Source organism: Seriola lalandi, unplaced genomic scaffold (genome assembly GCF_002814215.2).
Source record: "Seriola lalandi dorsalis isolate HSWRI2012SDOR001 ecotype SW California unplaced genomic scaffold, Sedor1 jcf7180002054836, whole genome shotgun sequence".
Taxonomy (NCBI): domain Eukaryota; kingdom Metazoa; phylum Chordata; class Actinopteri; order Carangiformes; family Carangidae; genus Seriola; species Seriola lalandi.
Genome location: NW_019525389.1, coordinates 27,522 through 47,537, shown reverse-complemented (window position 1 = coordinate 47,537; position 20,016 = coordinate 27,522). Strand labels below are relative to the sequence as shown.

Below are 20,016 nucleotides of genomic sequence, written 5' to 3'. Positions count from 1 at the left end.
AGTCAGTTAACATGCAAATACAATGTCTGAAAAACAAGATTTTCTTTCAATATGTTCTTCCCACTGAAACCAAACCTCGGCCTCTGTGGGTTTGATCAACAGTTGGTTGTTTTTTGAGGGTAAAATTTTTAAGATTTAACAATTTCCATGTTGATCTAGTATTGCATTTTAAACTTTTACTGTAGCTTTATTCTGAAAGCGTTAACATGTATTTGTTGTTTTCATGTGATTTAGTCTTTACATCTTTGTTAGAGACTGGGACACGCTAACGTCACTCTTTGGTTCTTCCTGTCACTCGGTGCTGATCAGAGGGTCAAAGGTCTGTAATGAAAAGCTGAGGAGTCGATAAAGGTGTGGGGGGGTCTAAACATCCGACTCCCACAGCAATTAACCTGCTGTTGCTTTCGTTCTCTTTCAGGAAGTGGCAGGATTAATGTCGGCTGCATCGAGCAGCGTCGGACACTTAGGAGTCAGGGGGGAAAATTAGCAGGAAGAGATGACCATTAAAAGCATCACAGGCTGCTGTTTGGAGCTCTGCAGCAGCAGCAGCGTAATGACTCGCTGCTTTGATATGTTTATTTCATGCTGGGGTCAGACCGTCAGTTAGCTGATGCTCTGACCTGATACAGACCTTTTATTAAATACTGGATAATGGTCAGTGTCGTCCATCTCCATCTCACAACAGAGTCAGTCTGTAAAACCCACGATGGAGTGAATGTTGTTTGGCCTAATTTAGGTAGTTTTAAGAATAAATCACATTAGGAGACTGAAACTCTCAATTGAAGAGTCAAGTTTTCTTAAAACAAGAGACAGATTTTGCCAGTGACCCGGGGCCACGGGGCAGTCAGCAACTTTCTCACATGTTGGGGTTTATCTTAAGCACTTTGCTTGTGGAGAGAAATAAAACACACACACACACACACACACACACACGCACACACACACACACACACACAGAATTACACATGCACACTGCAGAGGCAGGCGCTTTCTTATCAGCAGATTTAGAATCTGCTCTGACCATCTGTTACAGCACCGAGAGCAACCGTCACACAAGAGACACAAAAACGTCTTAATGCAGCAAAACCCTCATTAGCATTCATTTAAATTCAGCAGCTGAAGGGGTGTGTCTATGTTTGATTGACAGCAGGTGATGGGGCGTGTCTATGTTTGATTGACAGCAGGTGATGGGTGTGTCTATGTTTGATTGACAGCAGGTGATGGGTGTGTCTATGTTTGATTGACAGCAGGTGATGGGGCGTGTCTATGTTTGATTGAGAGCAGGTGATGGGTGTGTCTATGTTTGATTGACAGCAGGTGATGGGGCGTGTCTATGTTTGATTGACAGCAGGTGATGGGGCGTGTCTATGTTTGATTGACAGCAGCTGAAGGGGCGTGTCTATGTTTGATTGACAGCAGGTGATGGGGCGTGTCTATGTTTGATTGACAGCAGGTGATGGGCGTGTCTGTGTTTGATTGACAGCAGGTGGAGGGGTGTGTCTGTGTTTTATTTGAAGTGTTGATCCATCAGAAGATATAAAAACCATCTCAGTGTAGTTTTACATCTCCTCTCTCAGGCTTCTCTCTGCAGCTCTAGTAACAACAGGTCGGTGAGCCAATCAGAAGAGAGGAGGCTCTGAGCCTCTCTTCTGATTGGCTGACTGTTCTCTGAGTGATCCAATAAAAATAAAGCAGATTTCAGGTAAAAACACTCAGAGAAACCAAATCCTGCAAGGTTTGGATGGTGGGTCCAGGTGGGCGGGGCTTGGTGACTGCTTTGTTGTGACATCACAAAGTTCCAGAAGTCCTGACGGCTGGTTTTAAGGCTCAGTTTCTGAATACAGGCTGTGTGCATTTCTCTGTGGACTGAGGCTTTGATACTTTCACAGTATTAATATAGAAGCTAGAGCTGATCTATAATCACACTACACATGGACACACACCTTTACACTGGAGGAGCTTTAAATTGTGTCGCTGTTTTGTGGGTTGGGCTTTATTTTCTGTCAGAAAAAAATTCTAATCAAAAAGAAAAAACATTTTTTTTTTTAAAAAAAGGAATGGGTTAAGATTTCAGGGAATGACTCGTGTGAATCTTCAGCACAGACCATCAACGTGACTGAAACAGCCAAGTCACCGTTTCAACAAACTCTTCAATAAAACACACTCTCTGTTTCCTCTCCGTCACTGTGGGATTTTATATTTTATTGATATGTAAAGTTAAATCATTTATTAGAACCAGTTTAGAGATTTTGATAATCCACCAATTGAATAGTAAATTTTTCAGGCTAAAACTGCTGTTTTCAGCCTCTTAAATATAAAATAAATAAATATAAAATAATAATATAAATAAAATAATAAATACATTTAAAAATATCCTGCTTTCTGTTTCACATCATGAATACATGAATTAAATCTTTGGCTTTTGGACTGTTGTTCAGACAAGACGTCACCCTGGATATATTTTCTCTCTTTTTGACATTTTATAGAACTAAATTATTAATTGAGAAAGTAATTAAGAATTAAAACAGTTAAATAAAATTGTGTATCAGTATTTTCACTATTTAAACACCAGATTCTAGAGATGGTTTGTCTTCTTTATTCTGATTTTTGAGTAATCGAAGAAAAATACCTTTTATTTGCAGGTTAAAGCTTCTCAGATGTGATTTTTTTCTGCTCTTGTATTTTTTTATATTTTTGTAAATTGAATATTTTCGTGAGTCGGAAAACACAAGACATTTGATGATGAAAATAATCATGAGTTTCAGTCTTGTTCTGATGTCATGTATTTCCACCAAGTCTCACGGGGTTTTCTAGAAACATACATGAACAGGTAGACGACAAATATGACACGAAGATTCGTTTGTGTTTCTGTTGGACAGAGATTCAACCTCGAGGCAGCAGAGCTTTAAAACTGGGACGTAACACCATGAAAGCAACATGACTCCAACCATATTATATACATAATTAACACACACTGATGCATGAGCATGTCTGACATCATTTCTCTCTCTCGCTCTCTCACACACACACACACACACACACACACACACACACACACACACACACACACACACAAATCAATCTAAATACACCAAATGCATCAGCATCTCAGGCAGACAAAGGAAAGGGGAGAAATCAGGATGGAGGTGTGATGCAGCCTGAGCTGAGGGCAGCGACACACCCACAGAGTTCCTGTAGCAGCAGCACATGTTTTTACAGACAACATGTGAAAGAAGGAGATTTTCTCACCACAGCGGCCGGGCGCTCACTGAGCTCTCACCTGGTCCTAGTCCACGGGAAGCTGCAGGCTGATGGTCATTTTGACTCTGCAGAAGATACAGGAGGTAAAATCCAGTGATGTGAGACGGAGCAGTGGAACTGAGGGATGAAAAAAAAGAAAATTCTGATACACGATTCTGGATTAAACACCCTGTTGAACCTATAAAGAAAAAAATAGCTTTTCAGCTTTTTCCTTGATATTGTTTTAGTGTTATTTTGATTTCTGATGATGCAGAGTGGTGGAGCGTCGCTGCAGCAGCTCTCTGTCTGTTCCACTGCAAGAGGTAAAAGGGAAGGGAGGGGCGCTTTAAGACTCTGTGTGTGTGTGTATGTTTGTGTGTGTGTGTGTGTGTGTGTGTGTGTGTGTGTGTGTGTGTGCAGGAGGCAGCACTTGCAGTACAGTTACTGCTTCTCTCCCATCTTCCACCAGCGTGAAGCTATCTGAAGTTGAAAGCACTTTCTGTCTATTATTTTCAAAATAAAAGCATAGTGGGGTTCTGCAGGGCTGGAGTACCAACTGTGTGCTTGATATAACACGGGCCTACAGGTGAAACCATGTATGATTCACTGAATGGGCACAGGCCCAGGGGACCCTGGATCAGAGCCTCATAGATGTTATTGTCAATAATTCTTGCTGGAAAGTCGATCAATTAACTACAAGGAGTGATTCTCTGAATTAAACTACACAAACACAGTGAGTGTCTTAATGTATTTTGATTGTATAAAAAGATCATGAAGATCCCATTTCATTAAAACAGTTTTTTCTCTTTGTAAATTTACATTTTGTATTTGTCTTTGTGCGTTAAAGACATCCTCTTATTTTGGAGGAAAACATGCCAGTTTCCTGTACTGTCTTGTTTAACTGTGGGCAACTTGCTGCACCTGTTTCTGTCCCCATCCTGCTGCGTTTCTGCTGACGGAGCACAAACCCAACAATGCACCAGTTAGAACCTGTCACTCCTCATTCACCACTGGGAATATTCACACGTATCATTATCAAAATTATTATTATTAAGACGCTTAAATGAGGGTATATAGTATTCATGTTAGTACCAATGTTAACAGTGTGAATGAATGAAATACTCATCCCTGCACCACGTCATGCTTTCCAACAGCCATGCAATACATACTGACAGTTTTTCATACGTGGAAGTGGATCAACATCAGAAACACTTCTTGTTTTATTTTGAAAGATTTGACCATAAGTGCTGATATGATATTATGTCTGTTTTGATTTGAGTGATACCACGTGTTCACTGCCCTCCTGTGGACGCAGGTACGAACTGCAACACTACATTTAAATGTTCCAGTGTGGACTCCAGTCTAACATGTTAAAGTTGTTCACACCAGCAAGCAAATATTTACATTTTGGAAACTGAAACTTAAACATATGTACAACTTACTTAGGAATAATTAAATAAATGGCCATTTTACAAGTTCTTCCTGTTTATTAATGCACGAAGTTTTGTCAGATTTGATTTGTTTACATTTTTCGAAAGGGGGGGGCTTTTATTCTGAAAGAACACATAGTACCGACACAAAACAACATAACGGTTTCCTGTTTCGTTTGTTGTTGTCTGGTTCTGTTTCCGGTGTAACCGCAGCTGTTTTCGGCTCCAAAATGACCAAACTCCAGCTGCTGAACGCTTACCTGACGGAGCGGCTGACCGTGGTGGTGAAGGAGATCCTGGACGTGGTGGAGGACACGGTCACCGAGTACCGGGAGGAGGCCGCCAGAACCAAGCGGGAGAACGAGAGCCTGCGGAGGCAGCTGCGGGACATCCTGCTGCTGGAGGCCGAGACCGAGTGGCTGAGTAAGGGCCGAGCTGTCCGGCTAGCTCCGTCAGAGCGCCGCTCCGAACCGCCCTGGAAAACACGTCCAGTTAAAGGTTTCAAAGGGATTTAACGCCGAATATTGTCAGAAACACAGATTTTCAAAGTCGTAAAGATTCGTTCAAGACTCGTTTTTACATTCGGCTTCTGTTAAATAAACGCACTTGGGTTAAATTTTAAGACAGACCTGATTTTATTTAATTTTTGCCGGTTTCTTCCGCTTTTCCAACAAGCCAGAGTCGACAGTTTTGATTTGGCTTTTTGAAAAACAGCGATGGTTTTTGGCCGACGGGTTAGTTACAGGCCGTATTCAACTTTAGAGTTTGTTCATACAGAAATCTGTTTATGTGCAGGATTATTTTTAGGTTTATATTTTACATCAAACAACTCAGCGTTAAACTGGCAGATTATTGCATGGAGTTTGGTGTGACGTTCATCCTGCGCAGGAGAATTTATAGTTTAGGGAAGTGGTGATTAACTGGCAGACCACAGTCTGGGTCTGAATCCAAAGGGGATTTTTTATCATTAAAATTATAGTAAGCTTTATTTTGATGAGATTTTTTAACAGACGCGGCGTCATCGGCGCGGCAGAGCTGACCAATCAGGGGAGAGCTCTGTGGCAGGCAGTGACAGATATAAACAGGTGGCTTGTTCCAGACGTTGAGACTGTGTGTGTGTGTGTGTGTGTGTGTGTGTGTGTGTGTGTGTGTGTGTTCAAAGAGGAAACACACAAATGCGCCTTTATACTTCCTCTAACAGCCTCAGTGAGGCCTCCATACCTGTCTGTGGCAACATGATTACACAATAACCTGTCAAGACAGATGCACAGCGGAGAGTCTCTCCGGTAAAGTTCTGAAGACAGAAATCTTTTTATAGAAATTTATTTTTTTGAAGACCTTTAAAAAAGTATCTGCACAACTGAGGGAAAAGTACTGAAGCTGAGAAAGGCCATAATAATATTTTTTTTATCCGGTTATTGCAAGATAACGAAGCTCGTTATCCTGGGATTATGAGATAATGAGATATTATCAGAAGAAAACGACTTTTTCTCATCCAGACGTCATGTTTGCTCCTGATAATATCTCATGATAATATCTTGTTATCTCAGGATGAAAAAAAAAATTAAATCTTTTTCTCCTGATAATATCTCGTTATCTCAGGATAATGAGCTTTGTCATCATGAGATAATGGGATAAAAAACTATTTGCGAGCTCGGCCGTTCTACAGAAGTTGAATGAAAGGTTGAGGTGCATTAACTCCGTCTGCAGGATGATGAGTTAGTGAAGGGACACGCTGAGAGAAACTGAGGAATCCAAATGTAAAGTTGATATCTGAGCTGAAACAATGGGTTCATTCATTAGTCCTTCAGTCATCAGTCTGACTCTGTGTTGCAGGATCCACCAGGTCCAGTCTTGGTTTCGTGGCTCCTGAGCAGCAGTCCAGTGACCCGGAGCTGAGGTCCTGCCCAGAGGAGCCGGACTCCACCCTGAAGCCCCGGCAGCCTCCGGCTACCACGGCCAACCAGACTCATGAGCAGGTGGTGTCTGTGCAGCTGCTGTCGGTCCAGAAACAGAGTCCTCCTCCCGGACCCATCCTCCTCCCGGGGGACGAGGAGCCGGCCGAGACCTGGGAGCCGGTTCTGAAGCCTGAGCCTCAGCAGGAAGTGATGAACAAGGCGTCACCTGTTCGCTCTCACTCCTCCCTGAATCCTCCGCCCGCCTCGGGCCCTATAGTCCACGTGGAGGTTCCAGCGCTCAGAGAGGAGCCGCAGGTTCCTGCTGTGATCAAAACCGAACCCGAGGACTTCAAAGTGACCGAACCTGAAGGTCACACGGACTCTCTGACGGCGACCGCACTCACTCACGCCACACAGGAGGAGTCCGGCTTCAGGAGCAGCGACGCAGACAGGACGGTGGTGGTGGTGCGTGCAGACCGACACGACGCTCATCGAAACAAGGCGTCCTCTCAAGAGAAGCTGACGGTCTCGGTCGATGATGTCACAGTCGCCGGTTTTCCCCCTGAGCTCGTCCATCGCTGCCCCCGCTGCGGCGAGGCGTTCAGCCAGGCCGGCAGCCTGCGCCTCCACCTGGAGCAGAAACGGAAGACCTACGCCTGCGAGTGGTGCTGCAAGTCCTTCGCGCAGTCGGCGGACCTGCGGCGCCACCTGCGCACGCACACGGGCGAGAGGCCGCACCGCTGCACCTTCTGCTCCAAGAGCTTCAGCCAGCGAGGAAACCTGAGGCGCCACCTGAGGATCCACACGGGGGAGCGGCCGTACAGCTGCCCGTACTGCTGCCGCACCTTCAGCGACGGAGACACCATGAAGAAACACAAGCGCACGCACTCGGGAGAGAAACCGTACCGCTGCGTCCAGTGCTCCAAGACCTTCACCACCTCCAGCGGCCTGCAGATACACCTGAAGAAGGACATGTGCTTCGTGGCTAACGCCTGATTGGTCGGAGGCCGCAGGGAGGTGGAGTCACTTAGCAGAAACATCCGCAGACGAGCTTCCTGTTTGAAGACGTCGAGCAGCAGGGGGTAGAAAACATGTTGGGACATTTTCACTAGAGCTGAAACAATAAGACGGAAAATAATCAGCTGTTTTGATCAATTAGTCGATCAATTAGTTTTTATGTAAAAATACCAAAACGTTTTAGTTCCAGCTTCTCACTGTATTTGATGATAAACTGATAAAAACTGTTACTATTTTCTGACACTTTACAGATTAATTAATTAATCAATCAGTTAATTAATTAATTGAGAAAAGGAGTCATAGAAGTAAAATCCAGTATTTAGTAACTTGCTGAGAACTTTCCTGACGTGTTCCCTGTGATTTGAAGTTGAAGACACGAAAACAACGTCACATTATTGGTTTGTTTTCTGCGGCGGAGCGTTCGGGTCACATGAGGAAAAATCTGAAATTACAAGAATAGTCGTAATTTTGAGAATAGAATCAGAATATTTCAAGAAAAAAAGTCACAATATGAGAATAAAGTTGTAATTTTAGGTTCTGTGTCGTTTTAGAGGGAAACAGCAGAAGCTTTAAAACGAGGGACGTGGAGCATCATCATCATCATCATCAGGACATTGAAAAGATTGTGAAGTCTGTTCTATTGTTAGACAAGCAGCAGCTGCCACTGACCGTCCTCTCACTCGTTTGATTGGTTGTTTGTAATCGTCCAAAAAATTTTACATTTTTAATCCTCGTCATATTAAGATTTTAATTCTTGAATTTTCAGATTTCAATTTTTTCCCTCAGTGTGGCTCTAATGCTTCGTCGTAGTTTTCTACCCCCTTTGTGCAGAAACTCGTCTACTTCATCATGAGGATGCGACTGAGTGTTCAGGTGGGGGCGGAGCTGTCGCACCTGGACAGGCAGCCAATGACGAGGAGTCCAGGGAAACTGTTTACCTGAATGGGACACGATGGAGTCGTGTTTTATTTGGCAGCTGCACAGTTGCACTGACTGACATCAGCCACGCCTTCATATTAATTTATGTATTTATTGACGAGGACGGACTGACGAGGACGGACTGACGCGTCCTGCCGGATGAAGACGTGTGCAGATCATGTCAAAAACAAGATCCACATCAGAAACATGGACAGTCATCGCTGAAATAAACTACATCATTCCTATAATACATTTCACTGAGCTGCCACTTTATGAGGTTCACCCCCACCTTCCTACAGACTCTACGGGCCAGGCAGAACTAGATCAGGCAGATCAGTGATACCTTATTGATCCCAGTGTGAAAAACAAGAGGAGGAAGACAGATGCAGAAATGAAGGATCAGCTGTAAAACCATCGTCTGTATCGTCAGAATTTGATCCCGTCTCAAAGAGCAGAATCAATAAATTATCTCAGAGCTGTTTGGGACGAGTTTAGGGAACGGACGACTCGAGTGCTCATGGGAAATCCTCGCTGTGACAGCAAAGCCTCTAAAAGTTGAAATCAGCTTTTTCCACCTCTCCACATCTGTGTTTCTCTCAGACACTCGGACACGTCACGTCGCGCCGCTGCTACAGTCCAATGAAAGTGATGATTGATCCACATGTGACCAGGTCGTTTCAGAGCAGCGACGTGTCCGACTTCCTGTCTGAGCTGGTTTTAATGTGAACGGATCCGGTCGTACAAAACACCTTCAGTTAAGATTTTCCTTAAAGTCTGAGTGAAAGTTTTCTTAAAATAAAAACAGTTGCAAAAACACCCTTAAGTTTTCTCCTCAAGTTTTCCCTCAGAAATATTCCCTGAGGTATTTAAACTTTCTCCTTGTCTTAGTCTTGAACTTCAGGAATCACTTAACGTCAGTTAAACTGCTGCAAAAAGCCCTTAGCAACTGAAGTTCACCTGCTTCTCAAGGTCTCATCAAATCAACAGCAGGACGATGATAACAGGTCGGCCTATCACAGGTGCTAATGGCAGCAAATAAACGGTCTCCATGGAAACAGTAGAATTTTCCCGCTGTAAAATGTCTTTCACTGCTGTAAGTTACTTAATGTTTTTCAATAACAGGAAACCTTTTAAATTATTCTGTGCAACACCCTTAAGTGAGAGGAGAAATTAAACCTTACGTGTTAAACTGAAGGTGTTTTGTGCAACCGGTCCCTGGTAAACAGACGATGACATCATCACTTTGTCTCATACAGGCAACAACAACAACGGTCAGAGGTCAGAGGTGTACCTAATAAAGTGACAACTCATTGTTGACATTGATAACATGGAGGTATTTAAAGTCAAACACATGACGATGTTTGTGGTTCAGATGTTTGAAAATGTGACTTTTCAGAGACTGAAGCGTCACGTGATCAGTGGTGGACGGTTCAGCAGCAGCAGACGACCACTTCCTGTCCAGGCGACAGGTGTGCGTTTGATGTAGCAGGTGCAGCTGGAAACTGTGCTCTGTTTGTGTGGGCTGCTTTTCCAGACGAGAAGAGACTCTCCTGCGTCTGCTACAATACTGAAGATACAATAATATATTATTATTTATTTTCCTCTCGTAGATTTTATCAGTGTTAGACGGCCTGATCTCGCTCCTGCAAACGCTTCAGAGGCAGTGATTGTAAAGCATGATGGGAAACTGCTTCGGACTGAGTGACGATTCTCAGAAGAAGAAGAAGCCTGTGAACAGACTGGAGGAGCGGTCAGTGAACGTGACAGAGACTTTTCTGTGTCATTATCAGTATTTTGTATTCATGTGAAACATCTTGGATTTTTAGCCAAAATAAATGTTCAGTGAAACTGTCGTGCCTCCAAAATATTGATTCATTGAACGGTTTGATTTTAAAATTTGTACATTTACATTTTAAAAGAAAACCTGACTGTAGTGATGTGGACTTTAACTTTTACTTTCAGGCCAGAATTACTTTCACTTTAATTTTATATAAAGTACCAATTATATTTTTTCCAATTAAACCAATAAATCCCGTTCTTTTTAAAAAGAAACAGGATCAGATGGAATATCATCTGAATCAATATGAAATAAATAAATGAATAAATACAGATATGAAATAAATCCCAAAATAAATCAATTAGGCAAAATATGTAGAAATATATAAATGAATGTAAATAATATATTGGTGAGTAAATAAATAAATACCTATACAAATGAATAAATGATTTATTTCAAAAATGACATTTTTATTTATTTCAGGGGACTTTTATTTTACAATTCCACATTTATTTATTTCTGGAGACTTGTTTCCATTAGTTATATTGAAATGATGGGGCATGGATATCTCACATTCATTTTTTTATTCATTTATATAGCTATTTATTTATTCATTCACTAACTTTCATATTTATATTTACATTCATTTATATATTTCTACAGTTATTACCTATTTTTTTATTTCAGGCGTTATTTCATAGCTGTATTTATTCATGTGTATTTATATAATACTGATTTAGATGCGAGTCCATTGGATCAGATTCATGCACCGTCCAACACAGAAAAACTTCTTTTTTTTTTTTTAACAGACTGAAACAAGAACCAAACTTTAGTCTTGTTGTCGACCGGACACAACTACAAACATGCACCGAGAGTGAAGAGACAGGAAGTAGAACAGAGAGAGAGAAAATGACTGAAACATGAGATATAGTATTTGGGCCAATGCAAGGGTAAAAAAAGTAAAATTAAAAATAAAATATATATATAAATATGAAAAATATAAATTAAAATATCGTAAGAAAAAACGATATTTTTAATTCTCCAAAATAAACTTACTGTAATCCGATTTGTCTTCCTCTGAAACCTGCTGCTGTCACTTTCCTCTCCGGTAAATATTCCCTGACACCAGTGAAGCTTCTGTTTTAGCTCGTGTGAAAATACCTGAACGTGTTTGTTTGTTCACGGAGCGTCGCGAGCTCATATGAAACCTGTTTTCTCACCTCGGTTCTGTTGCAGCTTCTATTTGTCTTTGAAATCCCGCAGTGTTGCATGATGGGAAGAAAACAGGTGTAAAGAGCTCAATTGTACATTTAGTTTTAAAAAGTTGTAGCTGTAAAGTTCTTGTAATGTCCCCACACAGGTGTTCTCCCTTGTTCACCTGATGAGAGCTCTGATGTGTTCACGTCCTGTCTGATCAGTAGGAAAGATTCAGTGATCGTCGCCTGACGTGAACGTCCATGTTAGTTGCTGTTCAGCCATCACTGTGTCAGTCAGAGCTTCACACTCACAGTTATCACCTGGAAGTTCACGTGAATTTATTTATTTATCTAATGATATTTACAGGTCAGACACTCGCAGCTCTAATGTGACCTGAATGCAGCATCAGGACCACGTGACAACGTGAGCGTTCCGTCACTAGACTGTCAAAATAAAGGTTCAGGTACTGAAACATTGCTTGTTTTGAGCTTCTCAAACATCAGTCTGAAACTTTTATTTGTCACATCTGATACTAAACTGAACTTCTGTGGGTTTGGACTGTTTGACTGACTGTTTTAATTATAATAAACTTTATTTGTACAACACGTTTAACAGAAACTGATGAATAAAACTGAGGCTGAGGGACCATAGGACAGTGAGTGAAAGATAACAAAGCAGGAATAACTTACATAAAAAGGGATTAAAATAACATAAGATAATAACAAATGACATAACAAAAAATAAAGTGTAAAAGGCAAATATGAACAAATCTATAATAAACTAGAATCACCTCCACGTGTCTGTTTCCTCCACCAAACAGCCAAATTACTTAATCAAATAGACATATATCAGTGCGTTCATTTGTGTCCTTAATGACCTGTAAATAAAAATTATTTTAAAAAGGGTACAGTCTTATTTGCCAGATTTAATAAATGAGAAAGTGAGACTCACTCCGCCCCTCCACATATAATCTGTAATCTATACTATGTACACCAGTTGTGAAGCTGCTGTTGTAGTACTGTTTTCTGCCTGTAGGGGGCAGTATCGACCCACTCCACTGAATTGAACCACAGAATGAGAACAACAAACACAAACTCATTGTTCTGTGTTGAATTCCAAATTTACTGTTGCATTGTACATAAAACACCTGATAGAAATGTAAGAACGACTGTAAAGCACGAGATCAGTGTAAACAACAGTTCAACAATATCGTATAGAAAGCCACATTCATACATTCAATCGTGCATAAAAGATGAACAATAACACTGTAAACAGAAGAATCTTCAACATGAACCTGAATGTTTCATCATGTCTCACTTCAACACTTTGAATTAGAAAACAGGCAGAGGGATTATAGAGATATAAAGAAGTATAACAACATATTGCATCATGCAACAACAAGGAAGAACCACTTGTATTGATATATAATCATCATCATCATCATCATCATGTTCGGTCATGGCAGCAATAAGATGCAGTTTGTTTTTTCACAGTCTCGTTAAGGAGTGCAATAGAAGTGTGATCCGGGCGTTATGGAGCAGAAATCATGGAGGTTTTAGGGTTTGACCGATATGAGTGAGAATGGAAGCTGCTGAAAGTTCAGATTTCCTGTAGATGTTTAATATCTCTTCACTGAACCTCTCCACTGAACAAACAGTGATGTCCAGTTTAGCTAACTCTGGATTTCTCCACACTGACACGATGTTCATTGGACTGTTGTAAAGAGTGTGGAAGCTCGTGTCTTTATCAGCCTTTCCAAAATCAAAAGATAACTTCGAAGGATGCTTTAAACAGTGGGTTTATCTTTTCTAATGTAAACAATCGTTAGCATGGCCGGCTAACTAGCTTATTGCAGTACTTTTAAGGTGTATTAGCATTTACAACCACCTATGTTAGCCTAAACTCTGCCCTTTATCCCACAGCTAATAACAGTAGCTGTAACTGAGACAAAGTTTTGTTCCCCAAACACATTACTTCTCGTCCTAAAAGCTTTTTCTCAGGTAAAAAGGAAAATGCAAACAAATATGAGACATTTTCAACCAACCCATGGATCTAACATTAGCTTAAGTAGCTAGCTAGCTGCAGCTAGCTAGTTCAATCTGCTAGTGACAGTCATCATTTCATTTCAAGAATTTCGATGCTAAACCTGCCACCGTTAGCATTGTTAACTGTAAGATTCTAGAAAGTTAAGACTGAGGAATATAACATTCTTCAACGTGTAGATTAATGCTCATAGCAACAGTAACTAAGGGGGGTGGGGCTTAGTGAACATTGTATTACAGTTTTCTTGTGAAATGACTGTATAGTGTTGTCATTGTGGACCGTGCAGCTTGTGAAACTATTTAAATCAGTGAACATCAAACCTTCTCTGAAACAGGTATTTCTCTCGCTGTTAGCACCTTTAAAGACCTGCTGAGCCTCCACCTGCTCAAACAGGTCAAACCCTGGAACATGTCAGGGTCTATAAAACACTCAAACAAACAAGATTAAACATTTACAGGAAGAAACAAAAGGAATAAATTTACACATCTCTGCAGCTTTTCCAGACTGTTAGTTTTGTTTTGTAGCTGTAATCATGGAGGAACCTCCACCCGATCAGAGGTGGAACAAACTGACAAACTCTGATGTGCAACAGAAGCCAAGCAGATACGAAGAGAGGAACTCTGCTGGTGGAGACCAATAACAGAGCTAAACGAGTGTGATGCTGGACTCGCTCTGTGTCTGCTGCCGTTAAAGATTCATAAGATTATAGTCAGGGCTCTTCTTTTTTTCCGTTCTTTTTTAATTTTTCTCTTTTTGTGTCATTGGTCAAAAGCAGTAAGCTGTCTTTTCACTGCTGACCTTCCAGGGAAAGCTACCATAGCTTAGTAGCTGTATTACACCATTTTATTTTCCCCTCACTTCTACTACAGTAAACCTTTGTGAAAAGTCCTGAGATTCTCTAGATTCCCCAGGTTCGTGTCGTCCCTAGCGGCAAGGCACCAGCGCTGCCTGTTTTGTGAGGCTGCACAGATGAAATTTGGTCGCTCGCCACAGCTTCAGCCTCACAGCGTCTGAATGGACGGACTGACCACGGTGTGTGTTTGACGTTGTTCATTCAACAAGCCGAGGTGCAACACAAGATATGTCCATGCTTATAGTACAGAGAGAAAATGCAGTTTGTTACATTCTGAATGATCTTACTCACATGTAAACGTTGCACAACATGCTTTGGCAATACTACACGTAATTCTGGTCACGCCAGTGAAGCAGTTTCGAAGTGAGTAAGCTGCTGTTAGTCTCTTGTTGTGTCTCAGGCTGTTTGACTGTCAGCACAGCGAACAGTAACGTGACTGCGTCATGCAAATACACTTAACATGAAATGATTTGCCCCAGTTTGTGCTTCTCATGAATTCTGATTGTTGATCATTTTCTAAAAGAAAAATATCCAGCAAACTAAACACTTACTGCTGTGCTAACCTGTTTCCCATGTTCCGACTACGTTTCCTCTCCTGGAAGCCAGAAATAACACATCTCCATTTCCTTTTAATGCTAACATGCTAATCTGTATGAAAATATAAAATAATAAAAGCAACATCAATATAAGCAAATATAACTGACGATAAAATGTTTTAGTTTTGGCTCATGTTGTAGAAAAACAGCAAGGAGATAAATATTCATCATCATCATCCATCCAGAAGAGTCTTTAAAGACTCAGCTGTAAGTGTTATCAAACCACCATCTGAGTTTTTCAGAGATTGGCTGCTTTTTATTTTTTTGGAAAACAGATGTTTCGCTTTGTGACTCCAGTGAAGTGACGACACATGACAGGCACAAACTGGGAGCTGGTGATATGAAAAGAAGTTCTCCGTCTATGAAGACGAGAGACCAAACTGCAGCACTGACCGGAGTATGTACAGACGTGGGCGCCGTCACGACACCAGATATATAAAACATGAATTTCTCTTTCCCTTTTGGGTTATGACTTTTCACAGCACAATGCACATGAGTAACAAAACAAATCCTCAGACTGTTGTAGAGAAAAAACATGCAATTTAAAGGTGGAGTAAGCGACTGGACTCTAATACACTTTTGTCAAATTGGGTGAATATCTCCTCACGGTTCGTGAGCTGTAAATGTGGCTCAGACCAAGTAACACAAGATAAGTCCAACTATGGTGGAGAGAAAGGCAAGAGACAGATGCAGAGGTTGCTTTGTTTCTACTTCTCAGGCCCAGATAGCAAAATGGAACTTCTGGCCCAACATATGCTTGAGTTCTTGGTCCGAGTCTGGCCCATATACTTCCACATCTGGACAGGGTTCGGCTATTATCTATTGGAAGATTTTCCATGTGTGCGACAGAATTGGTCCAGATGTGGAGGTAGCATCCAACTATCAAGCTATGAGCTGTGAGCCAGATTCGGGCCGTGGAACTGGGTGCATACTGGGCCAGAAGAAAACCAGCATCTGGCCCGAGTATGAGTCACATTTATTTTTCTATCTTGGGGGGTAACATTAGCTTCACTATGTTTCAGAGCCAATATATCAGCATTGATTTGTCCTGTTTGCTAATGTTTGTGATAGATAATCCCAACAGGTTGGTTAGCAAGCAGGTACCAGTGTGACATTTGTGTCTGGTATCGTTAAATTACTTGCCCACTGACATTCAGCTGACTCTCTAGTTTGCCAAACATGTTGTTGGTGTGATGTTAGCTACAGGAGCAGGAGCGCTGTCCTTCGCATCTTCTCTGCATGTTAGCTTAGCAGCAGCAGCTGTAGCCACAGTTAGCTGTCTCGTTGTTTGCTCTGTATCATGGTATTTATCCGTGTGAAGGTTTTTTTTTTAGAACAGTGGATTTATTTGGTTGGATGTATAATTTAAAATGCAATGCTAGGAAACGTTACCTTCCTTGTTAGCTTAGCTACAAAGCTATGGTCCTTTCCTCTGTATCTATACAGCTAACTTTTGCGAGTTTTGACTCTGTTGTGTTTTGGATATTTGTTATTTTGATGTTTGTTTTGCTTCAGCTATGAGAAAGAGTTTTCAGTGTTGTTGCCTTGGAAATGAATTTAGGGGGCGGAGCTTCTGAAGAGAGGGGTCTATTTGTTTTGCTCTTTCACTTACTCCACCTTTAATTGAGGCCTGAAGTCTGTGATTTGTGTTTCACCGTTGTGAGTTCCACCCCTCATGAGTCCAGTGGACCGGTCTAACCCTCTCATGTGTGTGTGGTCTGGTGTTGAGGGAAGGTGTGATGTTGACAGTGTTGATGGAGCCAACGAGCTTCTTCTTGTGGATGACTCACTGTTGAATAACGAAGGCACACCACCATGCTGCTCCCGCTCCTCTCCGCTCTCCAGCCCTCATGGTGGCTCTTATTATAATACACCTTTCCTCACAACTACTGCTGATTCCTGTTGTGAAGTTGCTCAAATCTGTCCCGTAAAGAAACCAGAGGAACCGTGAGATCCCTGACAGCGACTGTCTACATGCACGGAGGGTGCTGCAGGGGGGTGGAGGGGGTTAGTCGTGGCTGAAGGTTCTTGGCAGCTCATTGGTCAGAATGTGCCACCTCTCCACCCTGCGGCCCTTGTTCTTCAGGCAGTCCATCCAGTGACGGAGGGCGTCACCCTGGGAGTGACAGCTCAGACAGACGCCACCTAAACACCGTGACAAACAACATGAATCAATCGTGACACTGCACTTGTGTGTCATTCAGTGTTAAATACCTGCAGGTTGGGAACCACTGCTTTATTTTATCACAAGGTATCAACCATAGACTGTAAGTAAGATGGACGTCGCCTCTGTGACGCCACCCACAGGTTTACTGAAGCTCAGAGTGAGCTGCTCCACTGTTGCTATCTTGGCAGTGGCTGACTCCGCCCCCTAACTCCCAGATAATCCAAAACTTGTCAAAGAGGAGGGGAGTGGCCTGTCACTTAAAGAGGCCACACCCTCAATTCTCTTTACTTTAGTTCTCAATAAAATGTAAACAGGTGAGTTGTATAAACAGTTGGAGGACATTAGTGGTCATTAGAGGAACTGCAGCTTCTGGTTCTTCACTGTCGATGCTTCAGTTCTGGCATCAATCCACAAACTCCCAAGAGATTCATATAATGCAGATGTGACTCATCACCACAGGATCCTGCACTGGCTGAACTCAGGTAATAATGTGTCTCTTCAGCTTCATGCATTAAATCAATACATTTTTATAAGTATGTACATATATTATCACTGATAAAAAAAAAGGCAACTTACCTTACACATGCTATATATATATAATTAATCTGAAGCAGAGCTAAGAAGTGGAGCTGCAGGTCTAACGACCACAAACACTCTTTGTTTCCACATTTAATGAGAATATTAATTTAACAATAGACAGACACAGTATCATTATCGTAACTAGAAGAGAAAAGGGAATCAGTGATACAGATGGTAAGAGTGATAAATATGCATTAATACTCTCACAAACATACAAAGGCTTCCACTGAACAGCTTTGCCGGCACTAATGAGCACCATGTGTTGGAGCCATTAATATTTACGGCTGCAGCAGCTACAACCCTCCCGACGCTGATCAACCGTAAACCTGCTCCTTCAGAGTTTCACTAAAGGCCCACGTGTCTGAGGACAGTGTCTCTGCACTGCTGGGTTTTCTCTACAACACAAGATGAGTCGTTGATTTGAGGGTCAGTGACCACAACGAGTCGCCCCGCCTCTCACCTATGAAGTCGTTGGAGCGTCCCAGATCGTAGTCCCACACCGTCACCTCCAGCGTCTTGTTGGCCAGCTCCGACAGAGAGATCTCGTAGAAAAACTCCTGCGGTGTTCACACACATGCAGAGACACAGATTTAAAACTGAGCTCAGGTCTGCGAGGTCCAGCATTAACAACAGTCTGATGGACGCTTCGTTTGATTTACAGCTGGTGTCGTTACCTGGAGGATATTCAATGATAAATCTGGTGATAGTTCATATCTTCTGCAGATCCAAACCAACAATGAACGTCGTCTACCATCATGTTCTGTGTGTGTCACAGTCTGATATGTCTGACTCCTCTGAGCCATCGAGCTCCTCTCTCATCCAATAACATCAGGGTTCCACTGGGGAAAGTTCAGGGTTTATTTCCCCAGCTCTGCAATATGTGCAAGTCAACACGACCGTGACACAAAGGTGACCAACGCTTTCCCAGATCCCAGATGTTGAGCTGCTGTGGACTCACTCTGACTGTGACCTGGACCAGAACTGTGACGACTTCGCCAAGAAGAACCAAAGCTGAGTGAAGCTCAACATGTTGGAAAAGAAACGAACGATGGAGGGAACTTATCGTGTTCCTCAGAGGAGAAAGACAATGAACCCTCTGAGGTCTGAGGGTTTTTTCACCTTTTAAAAGGTTACATATCACATAATGTCCATGTCCAACTTTCTCGGCTCTTTCTATAACGACAAAACCTTTTTGACTCTATGTAAAAAGATCATTTCGCCCAAATGTGGAAAAACTGAAATTCTGATGTGGATGAATTAAAATGTGTTTTTATAGGTCGACCTCAGAGGCTTAAAGCAGCTGAATACAGTGTCCAGCTCTTCTTGTTAAGTTCCTGAGCCTTTTTAAAATACGTGAGGTCACATCCTCAGTAGGAACCAATGGGCTCGCAGCCACAGACAGAGGAGGGAAGTCAGAACGTCCTGAGAGACGGACTGACACATTGTTGGTTTGGGTCCGAACATGGGATTTGATGAGCGTATGAAGACACGGTTGTCTTCTCAGTAACAAAGGTAAAAGGCAGAAATCATAGAGTGGAAGGAGAGATATCTGTGTGAACGAACAGGAAGTTGGAGGCAATAAAAAGAGGCTTTAGAGAGTTTAAAATATTTTTCTCTTCAGTTAAATGAACAAAACTGACAGAACGACACATTTACGGCGTCAAGTCTTCGAAGGCTTGAAGACAAATATTCATTAATGAGGCAGAAACGGCGGAGAGAGGACGACGGCTGTTCATCTTACCTCATTGAATTCAGGGTTGAGGGTTTTTTTCATCACTGCTGTTTTGTGCTTGGATTTCTTCTGTATGTCGGGCTTCAGGTATCTGACAGGACAGGTGGAGAAGGAGGGGAAAGCAGGTTAGTTTAATCCGCCTTTGATCTACAGCTGAAGCGAGTGGAGCCGGTGAAACAGCAGATAAAGAAAGATAATACAGGAGAAGTCCCTGTAGGCTGAGATATTTCCACTCTATCAATCAAATCTAGTCAATAATAATAACAACAATAACTTTTATTTAGAGGTGCCGTTCATGACACTCAAGGTCACAACAAACAAGTCACAAAAAATATTAATAAACAGCAAATTACAAGAGTCTCCATCTAATAAAACTTTTCATGCTTCTTTTTGTGTTTGGTCAAATAGAATTTAGAAAAAAAACTATATTTTATTCTATAATATTATTTATTATTTATTTTAATATTTTTACTATTATTCCTTATTAAGACTGATAAATAAATCTTTGATGAATCTTGAATCCGTGATCACGTCAGTGAGAATAGAGATTTGCTTCTTTTTAATGAAGG

The 20,016-nt window shown here is 41.8% G+C and overlaps 3 protein-coding genes across 8 annotated transcripts in view; 1 reads left to right on the top strand and 2 right to left on the bottom strand.

Moving 5' to 3' along the window:
* LOC111670138 (uncharacterized) overlaps positions 1-5,038 on the bottom strand; it is a 13,362-nt gene extending 8,324 nt beyond the window's left edge. Inside the window, exons 1-2 of one of the 5 annotated variants that reach the window (XM_023426735.2) lie at positions 4,931-5,038; positions 3,250-3,326 (exon numbers count right to left, since the gene is read on the bottom strand). The gene's annotated coding sequence lies outside the window, so the exon portion shown is untranslated. Of the gene's footprint in view, positions 1-3,249; positions 3,379-4,930 lie in introns of those variants that run through there. The other 4 variants (XM_087179424.1, XM_023426736.2, XM_087179425.1 and 1 more) reach the window with 4 other exon arrangements.
* On the top strand, positions 4,852-10,355 carry LOC111670139 (uncharacterized). Of its 2 annotated transcripts, none has more exons than XM_023426739.2 (2): positions 4,852-5,168; positions 6,507-10,355. In XM_023426739.2, exons 1-2 carry the CDS (start codon positions 4,901-4,903, stop codon positions 7,562-7,564), a joined length of 1,326 nt encoding a protein of 441 aa, XP_023282507.1. In that variant the 5' UTR covers positions 4,852-4,900; the 3' UTR covers positions 7,565-10,355. The 2 variants fall into 2 exon arrangements, with proteins under 2 accessions (XP_023282507.1, XP_023282508.1); XM_023426740.2 differs by having other exon boundaries at positions 4,884-5,093.
* A 2,220-nt stretch (positions 10,356-12,575) lies between these two features.
* Positions 12,576-20,016, bottom strand: part of LOC111670137 (double C2-like domain-containing protein alpha) — a gene marked incomplete at its 5' end in the record, with an annotated part of 23,371 nt that continues 15,930 nt past the window's right edge. Inside the window, 3 exons of the mRNA XM_023426734.2 lie at positions 12,576-17,114; positions 18,176-18,272; positions 19,457-19,538. Coding sequence (XP_023282502.1) covers positions 16,978-17,114; positions 18,176-18,272; positions 19,457-19,538 — 316 coding nt within the window. The remainder of the gene's footprint in view (positions 17,115-18,175; positions 18,273-19,456; positions 19,539-20,016) is intronic.

What these genes read in the sequence shown, in the direction of transcription:
- LOC111670139 (XM_023426739.2), top strand. Translation starts at nt 4,901, where the DNA reads ATGACCAAACTCCAGCTGCTGAACGCTTACCTGACGGAGCGGCTGACC. An exon ending in GAAAACACGTCCAGTTAAAG is followed by an intron (nt 5,169 to 6,506) that starts GTTTCAAAGGGA and finishes TCTGTGTTGCAG; the next exon opens with GATCCACCAGGTCCAGTCTT.